This window comes from Xiphophorus couchianus, chromosome 7 (genome assembly GCF_001444195.1).
Source record: "Xiphophorus couchianus chromosome 7, X_couchianus-1.0, whole genome shotgun sequence".
Lineage (NCBI taxonomy): Eukaryota > Metazoa > Chordata > Actinopteri > Cyprinodontiformes > Poeciliidae > Xiphophorus > Xiphophorus couchianus.
The window spans coordinates 36,661,510-36,671,815 of record NC_040234.1 but is presented as its reverse complement, the minus strand read 5'-3'; the positions used below and the strand labels follow the sequence as shown (position 1 = coordinate 36,671,815).

Genomic DNA, 10,306 nt, shown 5'->3' with positions numbered 1-10,306 from the left:
TTTTTTAATTTAGTTTTAAAACAAGGTGTGAGAGTGTGTGTGTGCATGGTTGTTTGTCCTGTATGTCTCTGTGTTGCCCTGCGACAGACTGGCGACCTGTCCAGGGTGAACCCCGCCTCCCGCCTGGAACGTAGCTGGAGAGGCACCAGCAACCCTCCCGACCCCATTAGGGACACAGGGTGAACAGAAAATGGATGGATGGATGGATAGTTTTAAAACATGTTAAGAAAGTATTAAGATTTATTTTTTTTGTTTTGTTTTTAGCTAAACATAGAAAATGTTTAATTAAATTTTTAAATGAAAAATTCAACTTGGTCAGTTTTTCACAAGTTATGAAAATAGAAACCAGATGAAATGGATGAAAATATGTTATTTCTGCAGCTTGTACCGTTCTCACACACTGGATGCTGAGGTCCGAGTTTCCGACTGCAGAGATGTTTCAGATTCATTTTCTGTCCTGGAATACAGAAATTATGACTTTGAATTATAAATGGAAACACACAGTTCATTTGGGTCAAACTCTGTCAAGTCATTGTGTTGTTCTGTTTTTCCTGTTTCCAACGCAGCCATAGCAGCCGCCGCCGCCGCAGCAGCAGCTGCAGCACGGTCCTCCATGCTGACGCTGCTGTTCCAGAACTTCCCAGGAACCAGCAGGGTTTGAGCCTGGCTTGTTCCTGAACATGACCAGGATTGTTGAGCTAACAAAGTTAGAATCTGATGCTATGAGTTTAATCTTTGTTTTTGTTTGAACTCAGTTTGTTCACAACTCAGTGACTGTAAGCTTAGCCGTTTGAATTTTAAGCCCAATTCTCCCAAATTCAACCAAATTAATTGATTAAATTGCTGCTAAAGTTCTGAATAGGAAGAGGGCAACCCAATCAAATTCCGCTTCAGGCCCCATTCAACCTTTATCCGGCCCTGGTTACAAAAGTCATTTTGGTAATATATTTCTGGTTCCTCTTGGTAAAAATCATTTATCTATTTGTGGACAGATTTTGTCCTTTTTAGATGTAAACATGTTGATAATGGAGCCACTAGAAGTAAAGAAAAGTCACCAAACATGAAAAGAAAATGACTAAATCCGGTTTTTATCGGAGCTCCAGTCCTCTAACAGTGTTTCACTGGCCCACATGTTAGAGGTTTCCCTGATTCAACTGATTGCAGTTCAATAAACGGCTGTTAATCAGCCGGACTGAAGCAAGGAAACACCAAAAACAAGCAGGCAGTGAGTCTGGAGGAGCAGCTGAGGACGCGCTGCTCTAACAGCCTGTAGTAAAGACGCGTTCCGCCATTTTTAACTTCTCTGTCGTTCTTCCTTAGGAGCGCGTGCGATGGGAGTGCACCGCGTTTGTTTGTGCCCCTATGCAAATGATGACGTCACAGCGTGGGTATATGTAACGGCGGGGACGTAAACAGAGAGCAGCAGAGGAGAGCGGACGGAGCCACGACCCGCAGCCGGACAGCGAAGCAGCCATTCCCCGTCTGTTCTGGGTCGAACCCATCCGTCAGAACATACGAACATTTCTTTCCAACTTCAGCTACAGTGTTAGCTAAGTTCGGAAGGGAGGAAAGGGGAGAAACGTCGCGTTTTCTTTTGGTTTTTTGATTTTTCTGCTTCTTGCTGCCGACGGTTGGACGTAGAGAGAGCAGAGGCTCCGCTCCTGTCCAGCACAAAAGAAGGAAAATCAGGCTTTTAAAATGGAAACTACTGGACCCAAGAAGGCAACATGCACCGGTGAGATATTATTTATACAACTATATTTGTGTAATTACCCAGGGGAAATAATAATTATGATTATAATAATAATACTAATAATAATATCTCTTCAGAATCCATCAGACATTTCTTCACTTCAGCCAAGTTTCTTATTTACATGGGCCATGCACTGTCAACATGGGTGAGTAGAGCTGAATGTTACCTGTAAATATGATTAATTTCTTATAATAAACCAAATATTTTGGCACCTGAAAGACAAATATCTGCTCTCATTGTTTGTGTAGTTTGTAAATCTGTCTAAAGATAGAAAGTAAAAAATGTAGTATTCTTTATCGTGTTATCTAAAAGAAAAAATGCTTGAAATAAGTCTATAAATTGATTTATATGCAGACTCCATTTTATTTTATTTTAAATAAACTAGTTATTTTAGTTTTTGTCCTACTTCTAGAGAATCGTAGATCCAAACCAAACATGAAACTCCTGTTCTCCTGAATTTCATTGGAAAAACTGATTATTGTAGAAAAACAGTTTATATTTGGTAAGTTCTTTATACATTTTAAAATCAAGCTTCCTTTACGGCCCTAAAAAATTATTTTGAATGTTGTTGAGTTTCCAGATTTGCAGCTAATTACAGCCAGATATGTAAATGTGTTTTATGGAAATGCAAATAAATAAAAAATTAAGACAGAAAGTAGAAATGTGAAATATCTGGATGTGCGTCTGGCTGCAGGGTGACCGGATGTGGAACTTTGCGGTGGCCGTTTTTCTGGTGGAGCTGTACGGGAACAGCCTGCTGCTGACGGCCGTTTATGGCCTGGTGGTGGCCGGGTCCGTGCTGCTGCTGGGCGCCAACATTGGCAACTGGGTGGACAGGAACCCCCGGCTGAAAGGTGAGCGTCTGAACGCTCAACACGGGTCTGCTCTGGGTTGGGTTGGTTTGGTCAGGTGTGTTTGGTCAGGTGTGTTTGGGTCAGAGCTTTTGGTCAGGTTTGGGTTGGAGCGTTTGGCCCGGTCCGGTCTGACGTGGGCCCGGTGTTTCCACAGTGGCCCAGACGTCGCTGCTGGTCCAGAACAGTTGCGTCATCATGTGCGGCGTTCTGCTGATGCTGGTTTTCCACTTCAAGGCCCAGCTGGTGGAGCTCTACAACGGCTGGATTCTGGTAAGATCCACTGAAAACAGTTTATCAATAAGCAATAAATCAATTCATCACATGATAAATTAAAAACAATAATTTCTATTTGCATGATTTACCGTTTTTCTCTTTCTAACCAGCTGGATGATAAAAGGCTTCAGTCTGGAGTTTTGGTCTCAGTTTAGTTTCCAGTGATTTCATAATTAATTAATTTGTCGTTTCTGTTTGGTTTATTTATTAAAGTGTTTATTTACTAAACAACAACATAATCGTTTATTGCAACTAACTTTATCATGACGGGCCTAGTTAATGACCGCAAACCTAGAAACAAAACGGAGCTGAAAAGTGCGGCGGGTGGTCCGGTTGTTTGGTTTGGAGCTGCAGGCATGCTGATTCGGCAGGCCGGCCCGGGTCAGGACAAAGGCGTTCTGTCTGTGGTGTGTGTGTGTGTGTGTGTGTGTGTGTGGGAGGGGGCGCTAGTCGAAGGCCGCCCGGTCAGCAGGTTGCTCATGTGACTGAAAACGGAGGAAAATCCTTCCCTGATCCGCCTGCTGACAGATTCCTGTTGCCATGCCGACCGGAGCAGCTGAGCCCTAAACTTGTTTTACAACATGTCAGTTTGAGTCGTTAAGACGCCTTTATTACGGCGCAGCTGACCTGCAGCGTTCGGTTTCTGCTACCTGCTAATTATTTACAGACAATTATAGATTTTTTCCCAAAAAACTAGAAATCGATTCTGGTCGGTTTGCATAACCTGGCAGGAGAGCAGGACTCGACCTTTGAGTTTAGTTTCTTTTTATCAAAAATATTTGCTTTAACTCGCAGAACTTTCAGGGCCTGAACGAAAGTTTACTTCAAAATACATGATAAAGGAGGGAACGATAATATTATTCAATTATTTTAACAAATTTTGTTTAAAAAGCTGCTCCAGTTCTTTCCTTTACAGTTTAAAAATCAGCATTTTTATTTACAAACATCTAAATATTTACTCGTATTCAAAGTAAATCCCAGCAAAGTGGGCGGAGCCAAGAGAGACTGGGGCGTGGCCAAATGGGCCAAAAAATTTAAATAATAAAAGAAATAAACTCTGTTACTTCTAAACTTTGTAGGAAAATGTAGTGACTTTTTATCAAATGTTTAGCAATTATTTCATAAGTTTTATAAAATGTGTTTAAACTGGATTTCTACCTGATTTTCTTTTCTAAACAACAACTTGTTGATTTTGGTATTTAAAAAAGAAGTAAAATTATTTCTTTGCTTTTTAATGTGTTTCTAATATTATATAAAAAGGTTTCAAAAGTGAAATAGAAAATGTGCAGATTGTATTTTCTTAATCTTATTAATCGTCAGAATAATCCATTAATTGACAGAATCGATAGACTAAATGATTAGTTGTTATAATTGATTAATCATTAGAATAATTAGTTGTTAGAATGATCTGTAAAATTGATTAATCGTGTTAAAATACTGGTTGGCTGCGTCCTGGTCATGTGATCACATCCTTCCTTTAAACATCCCACAATCCTTCGCTGCATCATCATCACATGACCAACTGAAGTCACATGAAACACAACGATGGAAACTAACATCGTTTTTTAATATCAGTTTTACTTGTCAGACGAGATGTTAATGCAGACGTTTATAGTTTTGTTGCATTTAATGAATGTAGGAAAAATCAGCTTTGTCAGGATTGAACCTGCTGATAAGAACAAACCGGAGTTCAGAGGTTAAATCCTGGTGTGTTTCTCCTCCAGACCGTCTGCTACATCCTGGTCATCAGCATCGCCAACGTGGCCAACCTGGCCAGCACGGCCACCTCCATCACCATCCAGCGGGACTGGGTGGTGGTGGTGGCCGGCCAGGACAGCAGCAGCCTGGCCGGTGAGTTTCCGCTCGTGTCTGTGAGCGCCAGACTTTGGACTGCCGCGCTGCTGACTCGCTCTCATTGCTTTATGTCCTGATTGTTCTGAGCTATTTAAGAGATTTGCTGCAGTGAACCCGCTGACCCCACGGCGTTTCTCCTCCCGCAGACATGAACGCCACGGTGCGGATCATCGACCAGCTCACCAACATCCTGGCGCCCATGCTGGTGGGCCAGATCATGGCGTTCGGCTCGCACTTCGTGGGCTGCGGCTTCATCTCCGGCTGGAACCTGGCCTCCATGTGCGTGGAGTACGGCCTGCTGTGGAAGGTTTACCAGAAGACGCCGGCGCTCGCCCTGAAGGCCGTCCACAAGGAGCAGCAGCACGAGCTCAAGCAGCTCAGCCCCCTGAAAGGTACCGGCGCCCTGACCTCTGACCCCAAACACACACTTCCTGTGTGTGTTTGTCCCATTTCTGCAGTTTGCTGTGGAGAAATGATTTATTATGAGGAAAAGGCGAAAATACAAGAAAAAATCTGAATATTAGAAAAAATTGTAAGGCTATGAAAATAGTCAAAAAAGTCATAATAATGAGAATAAAGTCATAATCCAAGAATGAAGTCAAAATAATGAGCAAATTGTTTGAGATTAGTTGTAATATTATGAAAAGATGAAATAAAATGAGTTTGTAATGAGAATAAAGTCTGAATATGAGAAAGTTGTAAAAACAGACTGAAGTAGGAATATTTTAAAAATTAAACTGAACAATACTGAGCATCTTCTGAAGTTAGAACTTAATAATAAGCAAATATTTATTAGAATCAAATGATCAGCAGCAGGAACCTGAGAGAACGGAGACGGATCAGATCTGGCTGATTCTTATCGAAGCTCTTTTTCTCTTTCAACGACGAGAATAAAGTCGTGATATTACCAGAAGAAAATATCATTTTATATAATGATATAATATGATATTTTCGTGGTAATGTCACGACTTTATTCTCGGAATTTAAACTTCTGATTCTCCGTCGTCCGTTTGAACTTTAACTTTAAACCTGCTGATCCAAAGCTTCCTGTTTCCCTGACAGACTGTGAGAACGGCCAGAGTCCCGAGGAATCGTCTCAGCCGCTGATGGACGCCTCGCCGCCCGGCGCCGCAGATCCCGGCAAGGCGGCGGGCTGCTGCGGCGCGGCGAGCCAGCCGCTGCGGACCTTCAGGGCCGGATGGGTGGCCTACTACAAGCAGGACATCTTCCTGGCCGGCATGTCGCTGGCCTTCCTCTACATGACGGTGCTGGGCTTCGACTGCATCACCACGGGCTTCGCCTACACGCAGGGCCTCAACGGCTCCATCCTCAGCCTGCTGATGGGCGCCTCCGCCATCTCCGGCATCTGCGGCACCGTGGCCTTCACCTGGATCCGCAGGAAGTGCGGCCTGATCCGGACGGGCTTCATCTCCGGCACGGCGCAGCTCTGCTGCCTCCTGCTGTGCGTCTTCTCCGTCTTCGCCCCCGGCAGCCCCTTCGACCTGAGCGTGTCGCCCTTCCAGGACCTGTACGCCCACCTGATGGGGCAGCAGAGCCTGCCGGAGGCCGAGCACAGCCTGGGCGCCGCCTTCAGCACCAACGCCACCACGCCGCCGCCGCTGGCCCAGGAGCCGCCGCCGCTGCAGTCCTACATGTCCGTCAGCCTGCTGTTCGCTGGCGTCATCGCCGCCAGAGTCGGTGAGCATCTCCCCGTTCCCTGATCCTTTCTCTCCTTCTAAGTTGCCAGACTTTCTTTAATCTCTGCTAATCCCAGTCTCTCTGTGGACTCCGGCCGACGACCTTTGACCCTGTACTCCGTGGGTTCTGGTGCAAAAAAATCACCAAAAACAAAAACAACTCCTTATTTTAAGACAAAAAAAATACTTTAATTACAAGATTAAAGTTGTAATATGAGAAAAAAATATATATTAAAAAATCATAATTATAAGAATGAAATTAAAATAAGAGAATAGTCACGATTTTAAAGTTGTAATAATACAACAGTTATTTGATAAGTCTAATAAACTTAGTCATAATATTACCAGAATAAAGTTGTAATAATTATAGATGTTGTTCTAAGTCAAATGAATCGCAGATTAATAATCCGGCTGATTTTCCTGGTAATCTGGAGCTGATTGGATTCAGTTTGCTGCGTCGGCGTGTTTTCTTCCTCCCTGATAAAGTGAGGAGCCACGCAGCGTGGGGTCAGCGTGGGGTCCGCGTGCTGAGAATCTCCTCCAGATGATGCGTCATATTTGCAACCTTTGAAGCCAATAATGTTCCAGATTGAGCCGCTGCGGAGTGAAGTGGCTTTTAATGAGGCAGTAAGTCAGGCTGCTGCTAACCGCTGCTTCCTCCGCCGCCCTGCAGGTCTGTGGTCCTTTGACCTCACCGTGACCCAACTCATCCAGGAGAACGTCATCGAGTCGGAGCGCGGGGTGATCAACGGCGTCCAGAACTCCATGAACTACCTCCTGGATCTGCTGCACTTCATCATGGTGATCCTGGCGCCCAACCCCGAGGCCTTCGGCCTGCTCGTCATCATCTCCGTGTCCTTCGTGGCCATGGGTCACGCCATGTACTTCCGCTTCGCCTTCAAGAGCCTGGGCAGCCGCCTCTTCCTGTGCTGCTCGCCGGAGCAGAAGGCGGAGACGGACGCCTCTCCTCCCACCACCGTGTAGAGCCGCCATTACAGAGACTCTGTCCTACCCGGACCGCCCTGCCTCTCATTCACCCAACTAACACCAACGCTTGTAGCTGTTAGCATCCTGATTGTAGCTGTTAGCATCTTGATGCTGGATAGACGGGTTAGCGTCACAGAAAACTAGCTTGTAGCTTTAGCTAAGACGGGGTTTGCTTATTAACACATAGTTTAGTCGAGGCTCCGCCTCCTCCATTAGACCCGAGGTACGTCGTCCTCCCGTCGGCCGGCCGTACGCGGCGGCGGCGGAGGGGACGGTCAGGGAAGCGGGCGATGGGGCGCGGGTTGAACGCCTCTCGCCGGTGCTGAGGAGACGCCTCCTACTTAACCAAACTCACTGGCATCTTAAAGGGTCCGACTATATTTATTCACTAACTTTATCAGCAGTATTGTGTTTTTCTCGTACCAAACAAAAACTCGCGCACCGCAATAATAGCTCTTAGTTACCAAAGTCTGGTGAAAAAGGAAGTGAGGGAAGCCAGGTCTCTGCAGTACGTCTCTGCGCCTGCGGGTGGCAGCACCACCGCAGGCGGGCTGAGCTCTTTCTCCCATTAGAAGAGAAGAAAATCGTCTTTTCAGGTAGTTTGCGATAATGTTTCAGTTCTTCTGATTTCTGTTGTGATTGTCGTTACTCAGGCACTTTATGTGATTGACGTCTGTCATTCCACTCTGATCTCTCGTTCAGTTTTTTAGTTTATTTTTGCACAAAGTTGAAGCCCCGCCCACTAACCGCGGTCCGCCCTCAGTCACGGGCCGCAGACGACCCGTGACTGAGGGCGCATGTATTATATATTACAAAGGCACATATTATAAACACTTAGCAGCGTTCGCCAGTAGAAACTGCCATTTCCTCAAATTACAAACGTCTCCATCAGCCACACTGACCAGCCGTCACTTTCATTCCTTCATGTCAAACAGTTTGTTTGTTTAAGAAATGGTCTTCAGAAAAGACTCAACAGTTTTCTTTGGACTTTGGCTGCTGATCATTTGTTGCAGTTCAGAGTTTTCCTTTAGCCTGAAGCTAACCACAGCTTCTATACCGCTCTGATGACCTTTGCCTCATGTCTTCCACCTTCCCTTTATTAGGCTCAAATAAAGGCCACTAGAGCCAACAACACCTTAAAAAAAAGACCGTCATGCAGAAGAAAATTCAACCTGTATGATTCAATTTATAATCCTTCTGAGGTAAAATCAGCCAGAGTCCAAAAAACCCGAAAGCTTCAGAAAGCCTGAAGAACTTTTGATCAAGACCAAAATAAGCTGCTGATCAAGTGAAACTTTAATTCTTTGGACCCAAAATTCTTTTCATTTTGCATCCAAACAGACTAATTAAAAATTTTAGATGGTCTTGAGTAAAACTCTGCAGACCTTCTGGAGGTTTTTGTCTTTTCTTTGGACCTTGGCTGCTGTTTCAGCTGAGCATGAAGCTAATCTCAACATTCTGGCTCCAACAGAGCCTGAAAAATGTTTTTACTGGGACTTTATTTGAGTTCTGGGCTGAAAATAAGTACAAAAGCAAAGAAAGTCCAATGAAAACTCAAGAAGGTCTTTAGAACCGTCAGTGTAGACCGGTTTAAAAGATGACAGCAGAGGTAAAATATGAAGAATTTGTGGCAGAATCAGAACTTTTTCTAGTTAAATCTGGTCAGAATAATCCAGATTATTGTGGTTTTTTGCGATGCGAGTCGATATAAGCTACAGAGCAAATCAAGACGAATGAATATTTAACCCCAGAGGTTTGAACAGTTCTCTTTACCTTGTAAATGAAACTTTATAGCTTTATCCGCTTCCTGTCTGTCTGAACGCCTTAATGGAAACCTGCCGATCGCCGCGTAATGCACACGGAACCGAACCGGGTCATCAGAACCGGCCCGGAGCGGCGCAGAACCGAGGGAGTCTATTCAGGAATATCACTCACTAACTCCACGTTAACGTCTGGTCTGAGTCGACTTTAGCTTAGAGGAATAGAAATAAATATGAACCGTTTGTTTTTTAACTGTTTTTATATCTTGTTGTTTCTGTGCTAATTTGTGCTTTTATTGCATTTATTTGAAAACACCTGCTCTAATCTCCTTTACTTTAATATATATATGTGTGTGTGTGTTGTATATAAACATACAGTATTGTAGTTTTCTAGTTAAGAGCGTGAAATCATAAAGGAATCAGGTTTGTTTGTGTAAGAATCACACTCCAGTAGATGAAGAAGTTCAGAAATAAAGAACTGGATGAAAACCAGGCTGTGTCGAGTCTTCTGTGTGTGTGGGTGTGTGTGTGTGTGTGTGTGTGTGTGTGTGTGTGTGTGTGTGTGTGTGTGTGAGCTCTCTAAAGGTATCTAGTGTCAAAGTGCTAAAACTGGACTGTAACCAGAGCTGAGAGTCAAAGACTGACCTGGATTCGCTCGGTGACGGAGGAGTCGAGTTCAGCAGGAACCACCTGCAGCTCTGAGCGTCTAAAATGACTCGGACTTTCATCAACTCAACTCGTTACGACGGAAACAGGAGCCAAGAAAACGCTGAGTCATGATGACACATATGGCTGGACGATAAATTGTCCCAGACGTTATTGTGATAAATGATAATATTGTTGTTTTGAGACCATTTTAAATGATATTGACAAAAGAATGCAAGAACATTAAAAGCAATAAACTTTAAATTGTGATGAACATTTGACTGGAACTGGGAAACATTTTAAATACTAAAGTAAACAACAAAATTGTCCTTCAAAAAGGAGCTGGTTGAAACCGAACTGAAAACTTTATCATCCAGATTTTGGTGGGAAGAGAAGAAAAGAGAAAAACAATAAATCATCAATTTATAATATTCAAAATTATTGATCTTGTTTTCATTTATCATGCAATTAATTGATTTATTG

General features: G+C 43.8%; 1 protein-coding gene across 1 annotated transcript; it reads left to right on the top strand.

Moving 5' to 3' along the window:
- The first annotated feature begins 1,418 nt into the window (after positions 1-1,418).
- On the top strand, positions 1,419-9,670 carry slc40a1 (solute carrier family 40 member 1). Its single transcript, XM_028023063.1, has 8 exons — positions 1,419-1,735; positions 1,831-1,898; positions 2,448-2,607; positions 2,762-2,877; positions 4,605-4,731; positions 4,881-5,126; positions 5,797-6,432; positions 7,105-9,670. The coding sequence occupies exons 1-8, from the start codon at positions 1,699-1,701 to the stop codon at positions 7,413-7,415; spliced, it is 1,701 nt and encodes a 566-aa protein (XP_027878864.1). The 5' UTR covers positions 1,419-1,698; the 3' UTR covers positions 7,416-9,670.
- Positions 9,671-10,306: the final 636 nt, after the last annotated feature.